Source organism: Talpa europaea (assembly GCF_964194135.1).
Source record: "Talpa europaea genome assembly, chromosome: 2".
Taxonomy (NCBI): Eukaryota; Metazoa; Chordata; class Mammalia; order Eulipotyphla; family Talpidae; genus Talpa; species Talpa europaea.
This window is the reverse complement of record NC_140068.1, coordinates 107,467,673-107,483,960: the sequence shown is the minus strand read 5'-3', so window position 1 is coordinate 107,483,960 and position 16,288 is coordinate 107,467,673. Positions and strand designations below refer to the sequence as shown.

General features: G+C 47.1%; 2 protein-coding genes across 2 annotated transcripts in view; both read right to left on the bottom strand.

Moving 5' to 3' along the window:
* Positions 1-8,103, bottom strand: part of LOC311167854 (popy Class I histocompatibility antigen, A-1 alpha chain-like) — a gene marked incomplete at its 5' end in the record, with an annotated part of 85,823 nt that extends 77,720 nt beyond the window's left edge. Inside the window, 4 exons of the mRNA XM_084228994.1 lie at positions 6,124-6,399; positions 6,965-7,240; positions 7,466-7,735; positions 8,040-8,103. Of these exons, the coding sequence (XP_084085120.1) occupies positions 6,124-6,399; positions 6,965-7,240; positions 7,466-7,735; positions 8,040-8,103 (886 nt within the window). The remainder of the gene's footprint in view (positions 1-6,123; positions 6,400-6,964; positions 7,241-7,465; positions 7,736-8,039) is intronic.
* LOC311167852 (HLA class I histocompatibility antigen, alpha chain G-like) overlaps positions 1-16,288 on the bottom strand; it is a gene marked incomplete at its 5' end in the record, with an annotated part of 338,317 nt that overhangs the window by 195,649 nt on the left and 126,380 nt on the right. The gene's annotated exons all lie outside the window — the stretch shown is intronic.

The window sequence follows — 16,288 nt, the reverse complement described above, 5'->3', positions numbered from 1 at the left end:
GACAGACGTGCCGCTCTGGGCTTAGCATGTGATTAGGACATTATGCAGTTGAAGGGATTTTAGTAGGATTTGATTTTGAAAGTATTATTTCATGAGCACAGAGGAAAATTTTATACTCAAGAATTTCCATAGCTAAATGAATAACCCTCTTCCCACCACAGCCCTCCAGTAAGGCAGGTCACCTGCTCAAAACCAGTTAGCAATTTATCATTTCTCTTTCCAGAAGAATATATCTATGCCTGTATCTAGTCATTAGTGTTTACTATTATATTAGTACAAGAGCGTAAGACACAGAGTTGGAGAAATGATTGTAAATCAGATCATGTATCTGATAAAGGACTTGTATTTAGAATTGATATTATAAATGAAGTCTTACAACTCAACAATAAGAAAAGAAATGATCCAAATGCAAAAAATGGACAAAAGACTTCACCACTGAAGGATACAGATGCCAGATAACTGTGATGCTCAAGATCACAGGTCATTAGGGAAAGAAGACTAAAAACAACAGTAATGCCACTGCATGCTTATTAGAAGGCAAAAGGCCCCCTAAAATGGGCCACACCCATTGCTGACTGCAGCACAGGACCCCTCATCACTGCTGGCAGGATAGGATGACCCAGTCACTAGGGATGACCTGATATTTCTTTTAAAGCCAAACACAGAACAAGCATACAGTCCATCGAGCACTGTCCCTGCTATTTACCTAACTAATCTGAAAACTTGCATTTGCAAAACAACAAAGAAACCAAAACAAAAACCCTGCACATAAGTAAATGTTTATAGCAGAACCCCCACTAAGTGCAAGCTGCCCATAGTGACTTCCTTCCAAAGACAACAATAACTAAAGAAAAGAAAAACAAAAGTGCATATTTGTACACTTGATGTGCTGATGGAGGATGGCCTGAAATGGAGGCCATTGTGCCTGAGCAGCTCTGCTCACAGGTGTCATCAGCAGAGGAAACTTTGAGAAACTGTCAGCCAGAGGCACTAGGGAGACATGGTTGGAACTTCATGTGGTGTCTTTGGTGAGATGTGGGAGCATGAAAAGAACATTCGGAAAATAAATGAAATCCAAATACAGCGCAGTGTTTAGTGAAAGTGCATTAAATATTGCTTCCTTAGCTGCTCAAATGCACTGTGGTCACATGAGATGTTAACAATTTGGAAATGATGTGGATTATACAGGAACTCTACTACCTTTGCCATGTCTGTAAATATAACAGTATTTTTAAAATATTGCTTGAAATTAAATTTTCAATTAAAATAACATTTAAAAAAATAGCCCTCAACAAAGTATAGTTTGTAGAAGGAAACTGTACAAACTATATATATTTCCCCAGGTATTGCACTGAAGGGACTAGAGAGTGGAGTTCTGGGAGAAAAGGTGAGGCTCCTGAGTCTCCCCTCCTCTGAGCCCTGCTTCTCTGACTCCTCACAAAGCATCTCACCCCAGGACACGCCCTCCAAGACCCCCAACTCTGCCCACCTCAGCCCCCGCCCCGTCCTGGCGGCTCCACCAGAATCCGGAGCAGCGCGGCAGCGCCCCCGTGTGGCCACAGGTCTGAGCACAGGAGCCCAGAGCTGCCCTTTCTCCTGCTCAGCCAGGCCCTCCCCAGGCTCCCTGGTTGGCAGCGGGAGAACAGGGTCGCTGTCACCATAAGGGTCCTCAAACTTCCTCCCAAGTGAGTAACTATAGTTACAGGCCTCAGGGAAAAGCCAGGTGTCGAGGTCATAAAAGTTGCTCCCCCAGTTCTGAGTTCCCAAATTATAGTTTCCCTCAGTCTCTTTGGATGGGAACTTGGGCTCCAGAGTCCCTGTGATTTGCTCCTGCTTCCAGGGAAGAAAGTGCCTCTTCCTGAGCATCAGCCCTAAATTCTCCATCCCTAGGTTTGGTGAGGGACCACATAACAGACTCTCAGGCTCTGTTCTAGACCTTCTGAGTCTTCATGAGTGTCCAGGTGACTCCTGTGCTCACTGAAGTGTGGGCTCCCTGGTCTGCATGTCATCTCCATGTGGGGTCAGACTGTGCAGTTGGCTCTAAGGGTGTCTGCTCAGATTACACATCACTGTGGAATTGGGGGTCCAATTCTGCTCCTTTCTCTTGCTCAGTAATCACTTTCTGGGTGACCCTTACATGCTCAAGACCTTAAAAATCATTTACATCACATCATATCCCAGGTCTATTACTTACCTCAAACATTTCACCTGTGCCCCAGATTCGTCTGTCCAACTGCCAACATCACTTTCAATTCTAATAGATCTGATTCAACTTTCCTAAAGTGAATGCTTGGGTTGCACACATATGGCTCTTCTGGAGTCTCCCCATGTCACTGAGGCTCCAGCTCTCTGCCTGCACAGTCTGAGACACCGAATGTCATCCTTGACCCTTTCTCACAGCCCAGGAGTAGGAAACACTGTAAAGTCCATGTCTACATATGCACAGTCCCATCACTTCCTGTTATTTCCCTGCTCACCCTCAACGAGCCCCCAACCTCTCTGCCCTGGGACCTGTACTGGTTTCCTCCATTTCTCTTCCCCCCTCTCCCCCTTCCATGCTGCACAGCAGCCAGACTGAGCTACCAGAGAGAAGTCCCACAAGTGTGTATCTGTTCAGAAGCTCTTGTCACCCCACATCTTACTCAGAGAGTCAAACCCTCCCAACATCCTCAGGCCTGAATGATCCAGGTGCACACAGATCCCATCTCCATTGGCCTCTGCTCAGTCCTTGGCCTCCTTGCTCATGTCAGTCACACAGATACATTCCTGCTCGGGCATCTGCACTGGAGGTTGTCCTGCCTGCACTGAACTTCCCTGCACATCACATCCTTGTGGGCAACATGTCCATCAGCTTTTTCTCAAAGGTCACTTCAGTGAGACCCACACTGACCACGCTGGGAAGATAACCGTCCTGTCACCTTCCCACATCCCTTACCCACTTCTAACCAGACACGCGTGTGTTACTGTCTGATATGCTGTCATACAGTCCTCAGTCTCCTCTCCCCACTAGGACACACTCTCCTCAGGCTGCAAGTTGTGCGTGTTTTTATTTCATTGGGTTTTCCGAGTTGCATAAACAGTCAGTCACACATCTGGTGCAACAGTTATCAGTTGTGTCATCATTGTAGAGCACCTCCCCATTCTAGAGATAGTGTCTTTATTAATGTGACACATTACACAGGTGTATTTCTTTTGAAAAGGGGTTTGTAGTTGTTTTTTTTAAAGATTTATTTATATTTGTGTAGAAGAACTGGGGTGTAGTCGGAGTGTATGGGTGGGGTTGGTAAGAGGATTCACCAGAGAGAGTGGGGAGCAGAACAGGCAGATTTACTGAAATACACTGCTAAGGGGAGCAGCGGGCAAAACAGGAGAGGTCTGCTGCATCGTAAGTGGGTAGCTCCCTGGCTGGGGATTGAACTCAGGGTGCAGAGGTGATAGTGCTGAGACTTAACCCATGTTCCACCAAGGAGGCCCAAGTTCCTAGGCTTATGGGTCCTATTTTTTAGCCAACTATGATGGTAACTGACTCCATCAACCCATGGGTCGCGATTAGCACCAGCACTGGGGTTACTACATTTAAGGGCAGGGTTACAGGGGGAAGCTGTAGAGAAAAATAGAAATCTATCAGGAACTTATCTAAATCCATCAGGAAATTATCAAATCCTCCTCTCTAGTAATACCAGGATTTTGTTGGAAAAGATGGAAAGAATAATCCAAAAAAAGTCCTAAATGAGGCCAAAAATCAGATGAGTTTGGAAATCCATCTCATCAGACTCCTGCATGCAGGGGACACCCTGGGCCTTGTAGGGACAATGACAGATGCTCCTGCTGCTGTCAGAGACAGGGACCAAGAAGACATGAAGCCTGGTCTCTAAACATCAAAGAGAATAGGCATAAAGCAAAAAAACAAAACAAAACAAAAAATAGGAATCCATAGGAACGCTAGACCCTGAGCTGAGCCTGGGCTGACCCGGCCACACAAGCACTCCCTGCTCAAACATGACAGCACAAGGCCAGGTAGGGTCTGACCCTGTGATCACAGGCCCTGCTGGGACAGGTGCTCCTGAAGGACAAGGACAAAGGAGCAGAGAGATGACCCCTGAGGAGTGACCATGTCAAAGCCCCCGATGCACTGAACCCCGACTGGACACAGGCCCCGTCCCCCTAGGCTCCTCACAGCCTCTCCAGCCCCCACCTGCCCAGACTCAGCACAGCAAACACGTGATTCTGAAAGGTTTCCTATTCATTTCATCTCAAATTTTAGGAATCATTTTTATTAGCCCACCAAACCCATCAGGCAAGCTTACAAACAGTAATTTCAGAACTCAATTATTATTTCAAGAGGGAAGTAGTTACTATTCTTGAGGAAATCACAAAGACAGGTAGACACAGACTAAGCTACTTCTGCTGGAGCAGGAAAGTCATCAGGGAGAGACACAGGTCAGTGTGGGGAGGGCCTGGTGGGCAGGGCTGGGCCAGTCTCCCCACCTCCTCACATTATCTACTAAGAACAGAAACAGATTCTGATGCCTTTTGCAGCAAAGGAAACCAGAGGATCTTGAAGTCACAAAGGGGGGGATCAGATGAAATCCTGCATCACTCAGCCCCCACAAAGCAGCTGACTCACACTGTGAAGGAAAAGGATCATAAAAGAATTCAAAGAAACACCCAAGTGTCACATTCTCCATAGTCCACCGCATCCTCAGAATGTCCCCCTCACAGCTTCCCCATCACCCTCCCAGTCCCCTGCGAATCTCCACTTTACTGGGCTCTCTCTGGTGTTCACTTCCGTCTCTGGCTTGTTCTCCTTCTGGTGGTTCTGTTCCCAGACGCTGCCCTTATAAGCCCTGTCTCAGCCCAGGTGAATCCCACCTACATATGCCCACACCCTACTCCAGGTGCCCGCCATCAGGCATGCATTCAGGACCGCAAGGATCCATCATCAATCCTAATGGCAAGAAAAGCCTGACAATCATTTACCCTACACACACTTACCTGCAGCCTGAGTGCAGCTTCCTCCTTGTCCTCCTGTGGGAAGAAGCACCATGTGAGACCAGAGAGGAGCCAGGCTATGAAATCCTAAAGGAATCCCCAAGTGTGGACCACAGGGAAGTTTCCAGAACTGTGACTGGACAGTTAGGGCAGGACCAAGAAATACCAAGAAAGGAGATGAGAGGGGACTGGACCAACTGCCTCCTGGGTCTGTCCTCAGCAGGGCCCTTCCCCTCTGCTGTTTGCTGGAATCAGGGCCCCATCACCAGAATTATCAAGGTGAACAATGTGATTCATTTTCAAAAATGCTTTACAAAAGAGGGTTAGTAATCAGCTCCAGACTGGGCAACACACGTGTGTGGATGGTTGTACGGTAAGTAAAAACCGTGTCAGGCTTTTTGCACTCCCGCCATTCGATTAAATGCATGCCTGATGGCGGGCACCTGGAGTAGGGTGTGGGCATACGTAGGTGAGAATCACCTGGGCTGAGAGTGCGCTTATAAGGACGGTGTCACGGGGATGCCAGTGGACCAGCAGAACCACCAGAAGGAGAACAAGTGAGAGGGCAGCACCAGTAGAGAAGCAGAGGCTACGAGAGAACGCTGGACAGTCCAGAAAGTGAAGATTTGCGGGGGCTGGGAGGCCTGCCAGCCCCCCGCTGCCCCCTCCTCCATACCCCTGCCTGCCGTGTACCTGGTAAACTCAATAAAAGCCTAAAAAAGCCACCAAGGGCTCCAGGACTCCTCCTTCACCTGTCTGCTCGGGTCATAGAGAACCTGCCCTGTGCTCATCCTGCTGCTACAATGGTACTTCCCATTACCAGGTAGGGCAAGTTCTACCTGTGGCCTGAAAGCCCCCGTGGACATGATCCCCCCACTTCCTTCCCTACCTGAGCACTTCTTCTTCCACATCACAGCTGCACCAGTGCAACTCCAGTGAGCACAGCTCCAAGAACCAGGCCAGCAATGATGCCCGTGGTGGGGACGGAGGACTGAGGAGGGGGCACTGGAAGGAAAGGGAAGGGAAGGGACGAGGAGACCCTGAGCCCCAGGCCTCCATCTGATGCTCTGAAGGTCTCCAGAAGGGCTCCTGATGCCCCTGAGAAGCTCTGTGCTACGTTCCCCTCCTTACCCCAAGTCAGGATTCGGGGTTCCAGCAGCCCCTCATGCTGCACATGGCACGTGTATCTCTGCTCCTCTCCAGAAGGCACCACCACAGCAGCCCACTTCTGGAAGGTTCCGTCCCCCCCAGGCCTGGTCTCCACCAGCTCCATGTCCTGGGTCAGGTCCTCCCCATCTCGCTGCCAGGTCAGGGTGATGTGCGCAGGGTAGAAGCCCAGGGCCCAGCACCTCAGGGTGACCTCATGCTCAGAGATGGGGTGGTGGGTCACGTATGTCTTTGGGGCATCTGAGGAGAAGGGTGGAACTTACACACTCTGGGTTTTTCTCTCATGGACCCTGAAGAGCCCTCCTGTGACCATCCTCAGAATGGACAGGGCAGTGGGTTAGGAAAGAGGAAGCACAAAATCTAAAAACCAGCCTGGTCTGGGGAGTCTGGGATAATCTCTTATTCCTTAGAAAGTTCTAGAATTAGGAGGACAACTCTGGATAGGAGGACGCAGTTCTCTAGGGAGGAGAGCACAGACTTTTGCTCCTGACCTGGAGACTCAGAAATGCAGGAGTCAGATCAGAAAAATGTCCTCAGACCAGTAACAAGACCCTGAGAAACTGATGGTTCCCAAGAGGGCTGCCGGGTCAAAAGGATCCGGTGAAGGGTGATTCCAGGGCTGGTATCCTCTCAGGCTCAGGAGAGACTGGATTCCTTAACTGTTCTGAGGAAAAGTGGGGTCCTCTGGGCAGTCAGGAAACCCAGGGGGGATCCTCCCCCCCTGACTAGACAGGGGGCGCTGCTGTGACCCTGACTCCCCGAGTGCCGGCCTGAGTGGGGTTGGGAGACCCGCGGCCCGTCTTACCTACGCGCTGCAGCGTCTCCTTCCAGTTCTCCAGGTCTCTGCGAAGCCCCTCCACGCACGTGCCCTCCAGGTAGTTCCTCAGCTGATCCGCGTATCCCACCGCCTCCAATTTGCGCCGGGAGATCTGAGCGGCCGTGTCCGCCGCGGTCCAGGAGCGCAGGTCCCGGTTCAGGGCCAGGTAATCGGCGCCGTCATAGGCGGACTGACTGTACCCGCGGAGGAGGCGCCCGTCGGGTCCCACCTCGCAGCCAGACATCCCCTGGAGGGTGTGAGAGCCTGTCCCCGCCCCGTCACCCCGCGTCACCCCGCGGTCACCCCGCCCGCCCCCGCCGGGAATAAACCGAAACTGACGCGGGAACCTCGCGGGGAACGTCCCGGGGCTCGTCCCGGGTCGAGGGTCCGGCGGGTCCCCCTGCCTCGGGGGACGCTCGGCCCGGGGTCTGGGGTCCCCGCCCGCCCGCGGGGGTGGGGTCGTGAGCGCCCCGGGCCCGCCCCGCTCACCGCCCGCGCTCTGGTTGTAGTAGCCGCGCAGGGCGCGCAGGTTCTCTCGGATGGACTGCGCGTTGGTCTTAGCTCTCCGCGTCTCCCGCGCCCAGTACTCCTGCCCCTCCTGCACCATCCAGGGCGCCTGCGGCTCCATCCTCTGGCCCGGGGAGTCGCTGTCGAACCGCGCGAACTGCGTGTCGTCCACGTAGCCCACCTCCACGTACCGAGGCTCCCCGAGGCCGGGCCGGGACATCGCGGTGGAGAAATACCTCAGGGAGTGGGAGCCTGGGGGCGGGAGGGGAGACCCGGGCTGACCCTCCTCCTGTGGGTCCCGGGGAGACGGGGCAGGAGGGGAGGAGGGCGAGGGGGCTCCTGAGATTGAAATGGGGCAGCTGATGAGAAGGCTGCAGACTCAGAGGGGCAGCTGGAGGCTGAGAGGGACAGAAAGGGGTCAGGGCAGGGTGGGGTCAAGGGGGACAACAGGGTCAGCAGTGGGGGTGAGGAGTCCTTCCTGGGGCCTTGCCCCCGCCCGGGGTTCGTCTACTACCCCCGTCCTCAGTGGCCTTTTCTCTCCAAAGCCTGCACTCACCTGCCCAGGTCTCTGTCAGGGCCAGGGCCCCCGAGAGCAGCAGCAGGAGAGTTGGGGGCCTCATGACGGGTTCTCGTGAAGTCTGGGGAGACTGAGTCCACACTGGTTGCAGCTGTGATGCTGATTGGAGTCTTTGGAGACCTCCAGGCAATGGGGAGTGAGAACTGGGGGTGACACACCAGTATTCAAAGGAGATCAACACCTGTTGTGGGAGAGAGATGTGAAAACGTGGGGAGATGAGGAATCCCCAAGAGTAACCTTCCCTGCCCCCTGCACAGCCCACAGGGCTGAGACACTGAGAACCACACCAGATACGTGGGTCTTTGCTTTCCCCTCCTCTCCTGCTCCAAGGCCATTGCCACACTGTTGCCTCCCTGAGTCCAGGCCCGGGACTGGGGCAGCGATTTTTTAAGCTTTTTTGTTTCAGGATCTCTGCAGTTTTACAAATTAGCCAGAACCCAAGTATAAGTTTAGGAGGTTAAAGCTCTCAGTATTTGCTACATGAGGAATAAAAACAATTTAAAGATATTTTCATTTAATTTAGAATAATATTAATAACCCAATGTGTGTTCAAAGTGTCTTAAAGAAATGTAGATATTTAATGAAAATAATCAGGGTCATGAGTGGATCTTTTACAGCTTATATTTTTGCAATTTTTCTTCTCTCTCTCACTGGAAGCATGTTGGATTGTCATAGTTTCTCCTGCATTTACTCTTTGTTTTGGTTGGCCGATGGAAAACTATACAGCCTCTCTGAAATATGTGAAAATAGCATTTTAAGTACTTTTCACATAATTGTGACTATTTAACTTTGTTCCACTTCTGCAATAAATTGAAACTATACAAGTGGTGGTTTTTCAAATATTATGTACAAAGTGAGTGGTAGAAGAGTATCATTGGATGTTTTCTGTTCTGTTATATTAATTCCATAGGCCTCTACTGATTATTAATCTTGAACTAATACATGACTTTAAAAAGTGATGCATTAGTCAAATTAAAGAGCTCTGCACAGCAAAAGAGACAATAACCAAAGCAAAGAGAAGCCCCACCGACTGGGAGAACATTTTTGCACACAACACTAATGATAAAGGACTGATCACAAAAATCTGCAAAGAGCTGATGAGACTCAACAACAACAAAGAAAATAATCCAGTCAAAAAATGGGCAGAAGAGCTAAAAAGAAACTTCTCTGAAGAGGAAATGCAAATGGCCAACAGGCATATGAAAAAATGTTCAACATCACTTGTAGTCAGGGAAATGCAAATCAAAACTACCATGAGATACCATCTCACACCAGTGAGAATGGCAAATATTAAAAAAACTAGCAACAACAAATGTTGGCGAGGGTGTGGAGAAAAAGGAACTCTCCTGCACTGCTGGTGGGAGTGCAAACTGGTCCAACCACTATGGAGAACTGTGTGGAGATTTCTGGACCTACTAAACATAGAGCTTCCATATGATCCAGCAATTCCACTCCTAGGTATTTACCCAAAGTACACAGAAACATCAATTGCAAAGAGCACCTGCACCCCTATGTTTATAGCAGCACTGTTTACAATAGCTAAGCTTTGGAAACAACCCAAATGCCCAAAAATAGATGACTGGATCAAGAAGATGTGGTCCATATACACCATGGAATATTACTCAGCATTCAAAAAAGATAAACACATGCAATTTGCAGCAACATGGATGGCATTGGAAGGGATCATGCTCAGTGAAATAAGCCAGAAAGAAAAAGAAAAATACCGGATGGTCTCACTCATAGCAGGAATCTAGAAAACTTAAATAAGGGACCAGGAAAATGAATAACTATAAGAAAGTGAAAATCAAAATCAACAAACAACTATGAACCAGAGACACTCTATGGGGGGTGGAGAATGGGGAGGGGAGGGATTGGGGTCAAAATAAGGGGGTTGCAATTGTATGGGGAATATAAAAATAAAGTTTATTAATTAAAAAAAAAAGTGATGCATTAGGGCCTCCCCGGTGGCGCAGCTGTTGAGCACTGGGTTGTGAAGCTGCCCACAGCCTCTGCAGCACCGGTTCGATCCCTGGCCAACCGGGGAGGGTCCCACACAGCTCGCAGACCTCTCCTGCCTCCCGCTGCTCCCCTCAGCAGTGTATTTCGTCAGTCTGCCTGCTCTGCTCCACGCTCTGGCTCTGATGAATTCTCTTACCCTCCCATGCTTCTGACTCTACCCAGAGCTTATATAAATAAATAAATAAATAAATCTTAAAAAAAAAAAAAGAGTCATTTAAAAAACAGTGATGCATTGTTTCACCTGATATTTATGCTAATTATTCTAGAATCAAATTTTGAAAATCATACATGTTTTATGTTCCAAAAATCCCCAAAGAAAAGTAAGTGGCTACTGGAAGTTGTCAAGTTTACAGTGATGGGACACAATTTTTCACTGTCTGGTTTTCACCTGGAGCTTGCACTTTATCAAGGCAGTTAATTACTATCATTTATCAACTGTCAGTTGATTTTCTTAAAGGGACAGCTCACATTCATTTTCTAGAAAGTGTGTACAAAATAACCAAATCTAAATAATGATAGTTTTTGTCATCCATCCCTTCAAGTAAAGATGGTAGTGCCCCCCTCCCAAAAGGTCTAATTCACCTCATACAAATTAGTTTCCTTGAGACATAGTACTTTGGATTGGGGCAGAAGTGACTTCTATGTGCTCTATGTCATCAGAAACTGGGTTTCCTTTGTCTCCAGATTCTTTCTCTCAGGCTTGAGAAGATGCTCCCTGCTTTTCTGAGCCTCCCTGTCCAGGGCCCCACAGCTCTTCATACTGGACAGGTGGTCTCTGTCCATGTCCCTGATCCCTCCCTCCTGCTCTCTCCTGTGCAACCCTTCTCCTCTGGGCTCAGGTGCTGGCCCTGCCTGGGGAAGGTTGACAATGATAGGTCATTACCAAACATGAGGCTTCATTTCCATGCTTTTCTGTTTCTCATTGTTAACAACAGCTGCCACTGTTTTTTACTCCCTCTTGGTCTGAAAATGCTTTGATTGTAACATTTTAATTTTTTTTAAAGACTTATTTATTTATGCATGCAAGACCTGGGGTACAGGGCAGATGTGCTGGAGGGTGAGAAAATTCACCAGAGACAGAGCAGGGAACAGAACAGGCAGACTGACTGAAATACACTGCTGAGGGGAGGAATGGGTGAGCCAGGAGAGATCTGCTGCACCATGTGAGTGTTTCCCTTGCTGACCCAGGAATCAAACCCACGCTGCAGAGGCTGTGGACAGCTTCAAAGTGCTGTGCTCAATTGGCTGTGCCACCGGGGAGGCCCAACATTTTTTTTTTAATAGTGAATACAGACTATATCCTAAGAACTGTACCATATATATGTGTCTATACACACACATCATAACCAGAATAAAGCAAGTCTTCCTAAATTTTGAAAGGGACGGCGGGTGGTGGTCGTCAGGCTCAGCACAGAGCTGAAGGGCTGGGCTCTGTGTCTGCTCTGGGTGGGGCCCTCGCAGCCCTTCCTCCCTCCTCAAGATGCTGTTTTCTGTGGGGCCCACGTAGGGTTTCCCCATTCTCTACTGTGTGTGGGCATTCATTACTATATTTTCGGTTCTAATGCTTTTAAGAAGATGGTTTTGTATCTCATACATATCTCACATTTTTAGCTCTTTTCAGTGGGAAGGTGTCTGTCCATCCAGCTCACCTTTGTCAGGTAGAAATTCTAAGGCAAAATCATTCAGTGACTGTTGGGAGAGACCCCACGCAGTGAGCAGAAGGGCCTTGACCTGAGTCCCAAAGGCATGTGAAAACACATGCATCTCGGAGGAAAACCTCTGAGTGACAGGACCTGGTGTTGAGTGCCCGGAAAGTGACCTGTGTGGAGTCATGCCTCTACATCTCCACAGTCTTAGAATAACAAATATAATGAGTGAACTTCCCAGGCTCTGGCTAGGGGGCGATAAGATTATATGCGTGAGAACTAACCACCTGGTACCCTACTGTCTGAAGTAAATAGATAATAGTAAGAAAGTAGACTAATCATTCATATGTGTTGTCAGTATATGATATGCTTTGATGTTACACCTGCTGCAATTAAAATAATATATAATGAGCACTAAGACAATAAAGATTTACTGCATGCTAGACATGACAGTCCCCCGTGTCTGATTTCCCTCACTGTCACGTCCCAGATGCAGGACTCACTAGAAGTCCACAAGTGACAAGATGGCGGGTCCTACAGAAGAGGCTCAGAGCCTGAGAACACGTGACTGAGGGGGATCTGCCAAGTGTTTGATAGTGTCGGTATTGTGTAATTTATTTCTGATAATAAATGATTTTGATAATAACTAATATTTGCTATTCACACTCACACAGAGGATTCATAAATACTCAAGAACATACACAAATACATAAGTCACATCATCCTTAATCAACCAAGTCTCCTCTACTCTGAACCCAGTGCAGTCAGCAACTTCTCATTTCTCTTCCCAGAAAAGTCTACGTATGCATTGATGTGTTAGGTCTGTAAAAGAGCTTGGGCCACAGACCAGGAGAAAATATTTGCAAAATATGACTAATATAATACATATTTTAGAATATCCATGGAACCCTTAAAATTCAACAAGGAACAAACAACTTTCTAAAATTGAGCAAAACTTTGAGCAGTTTCTAAGGACTGCATTGATGGCAATTAGGCATATGAACAGAAACTCTGACATATGTAAATACAAGTGCAAATTAAAGCAACATGGACACGCAATGCACACCTATTATATGGCCTAAATGCAAATCCTAGTACAGCAGCCCCCTTTATCCACGTGGGAGGTATTCCAAGACCCCCAGTGAATACCAGAACCACCAATAGCATGGAGCCCTCTATACACGTAGATTTCCTTGCACATACATACATATGATACATTTACTTTATAAATTAGGCACTATGTGATCAAGAACAATAACTTAAAAACAGGACAATCAAAATCACAACAATGTAATGTAATAAAAGTTGTGTAACTGTGATCTCTCTCTAAGTATCTTATGAAAAAATTTTAACCTAGTTTAATTTCAGGAAACTGAAGCCTTGGAAAATGAAACCTCAGATAAGGGGGGACACTGTGCACCAGGTGCTGACCAGGAGGGGGAGCAACAGGTACCCCCATTCACTGCTGGAGGAAATGAAAAATAACACAGTCACTATGGAAGAGATAATAACTAATTCTTATTAAGTGAAACACAGATTTACCCTAAAACCTGCTGATCACTCTCCTGAGTATTTACCCAACTCACTTGAAAACTTTTGTTCCAACAAAACCTGCACAGAAATGTCTATAGCAGAGCACTGCCAGGAGCCAGCCTCAGCAAACTGGGTGTCAGGGGTTCCTGAAGGATGGGATGGCGTCGGCACAATTGAGGAATGAAGAAGACACACACAATGTCTTGTGTTACTATCTCCCCCAGAGGGTCTCAGCGGGTCTTTACTAATACACTAAGGCAAGTGGTGAGATGACATCATCCTATACATGGAAGCAAAGCAAAAGCAATCAGTGTATTTTTTTTTTCCCATGGACTTTTGGCTGCCACGTGCTCTCAGCAAGAAGGCAACCTTCAAGGCAAATAGATAAAAAAACTAAGCCTTACACTAAAACTCATTATTTCGGCTAGACAATTACCCAAGACAGCTGATAGCCATTGGTACACTCCTATCAGCTAAAGCCTAAGCATCAAAAGACACTTCTATTTTATGGCCTTCAGCTGGAGACCAGCTGCTTCCTGGTTATCACCTAACAGGGTTTTCTACCTAGAAACTTCTTAACACAACTTCATAGATCATTAAAAAACTTTCCCAAGAAACTTCTAAAAAAGGCAAAAGAAGGAATTACTGTAGTCGTTGTCCTGGCTTGCTTGTCAGGCATGTTCATGTTTAACAAATTATTTCCCATTGTCAGGCAGGCCAAATTTACAGTGTTTGATTTTTAAGCAGGTATTTCTTTGTGCCACTTACTTACAATATTCTTATACGTATAATTTATTGCCCAATGTACTTTTCGAGAAGTTTTTTCTTATATGACCAAGAACAAAAAACAAGGGGATGTTCATGGATTGCAGATTAATCTTCAGCCCCACGGTGTGGGGTGCAGGGAATCTTCAGCCCCATGGTGTGAGGCCCTTTCTTTTGTTTACCAGTGTCTTAGCTGGTTGGGGCAGCAAGGCCCCCCGTGGAGCACCCCTTAAGTGTGGGCTCCACACGATGACTCCTTCCAATGACTGATATGTGGAAAGGGACCCAAGAAAGAAGGAAATTCACAGAGCGGAAGAGGAAACCCGACCTCAGCCAGGTAGGGAAGGAGATATCATCAGTGAGGATCAGGTGCAGGTGACTCGCCAGGGTGCTGTGCTGAGAGTGGCCCTTCATGTTTCTGTTTTGCCCCAACCCCATCACCTCAGTCAACTAACCTCGAATTTTTTCTTTGATTTACTCATTAACCCAATGGTCTCTCAGTAGCATGTTGTTCAGTCTCCATGTAGTGGGCAATCTCCTTGCTTTCTTTTCATGGTTTATTTCTAGTTTGATATCTTTATCATCTGAGGAGAGACTTGGTATGATTGCAGTCTTCATGTATTTATATATATATATATATTTTTTAACATTTATTTATTTATACAAGCACTGGGTACAGTCAGAAGTGCAGGAGGATGAGGGAATCCACCAGAGACAGAGCGGGGAACAGAACAGGCAGACTGACGAAGTACACTGCTGAGGGGAGCAGCGGGTGGCAGGAGAGGTCTGTGCGCCATGTGGGACCCTCGCTGGTGGCCAGGGATCAAACCAGTGCTGCAGAGGCTGTGGGCAGCTTTGCAGACTAGTGCTCAACCGCTGCGCCACTGGGGAGGCCTTTCATGTATTTTTTTAAAGATTTATTTATTTCTACAAGAACTGGGGTACAGGCCATGAGCATGGGAAGGTGAGAGGATTCACAAGAGACAGAGCGGGGAGCAGAACGGGCAGACAGACCAAAAGCACTGCTGAGGGGAGCAGAGGGCTGGACAGGAGAGGTCTGCCACACAATGTGGGTAGCTCCCTGGATGGTGGGGGATCAAACTGGCACTGCAGAGGATGCGGACAGCTTCACAGCACTGCACTCATCCCGCTGCACCACCAGGGAGATCCAATCATGTATTTTTTGATGTTTATGTTGTGACCCCTTGTGTGGTTCATCCTGGAGAATGATCCACTTGTACTTGAGAAAAATGTGTATTCAGGTTTTTTTTTTTTGAGGGGGTATCAGCGTCCTATAGATGTTTATTAGTTCCATGTGGTCTAGATTTTCTTTTAGAGATATTGCGCCCTTGCTTATTTTCTGTCTTGTTGCTCTGTACCTTGGTGAGAGTGCAGTATTGAAGTCTCCTACCACCTGTGTTTTCAGAGCTGACAGTAATTATCTAATGTATTTTGGTGCTCCCTCATTTGGTGAGTATATACTGATGAGTATTATGACTTTCTGGTGTATTGTCCCCTTGATCATTATATAGTGTCCTTTGGTGTCTCTTGCCACCTTTTTTAGTTGGAAGTCTATTTTATCTGCCATGAGTGTGGCTACACCTGCCTTCTTTTGGGGCCATTTGTTTGTTTGTAGAATTGTTTCCCAAACCTTTACTTTCAATCTATGCTGATCTTTAGCACTTAAGTGTGTTTCCTGGAAGCAGCAGGAGTTTGGGTTCTGTTTTGAATCCAACATGCTACTGGTGAGTTTAGTCTAGTAACACTTAGATACATGGAGGTCTCTCGTTGCCATTTGGTGATTGTGTTGTGATTTTCTTCACTACCTTGTTTAGGTATTCCTGTTCATTCCTCTGTTGGTTTAGATTTTATGGGTTCTTGTAATATTTCTTGTTGGAGTGTGGGTTTAATCATAATGAATTTCTAAGATTGTGTTTTTATAAGAAGGTCTTTAACTTTCCCTCATAAAGGAAGGTGAGCTTTGCAGAATGAAGTATTCTTGGTTCTTTTCCACCATGTTGTTGACATCATTCTCTCAAACCTAATAAATTAAAAGGACATAAGTAATATAACATATGTTCACACACAGAGCAGGAAATTCAATAACTAAAGGAAAAATGGGAAACTCACAAATATGTGGAAATGCACTTCTACATAACCAAAAGATAAAAAAGAAATAAAAATGGAAATCAGAAAATACTTTCAGAATAATGATAATGAAGAAACAGCATGTCAAAATTTATTGGATGTATTAAAGCCTGTAGA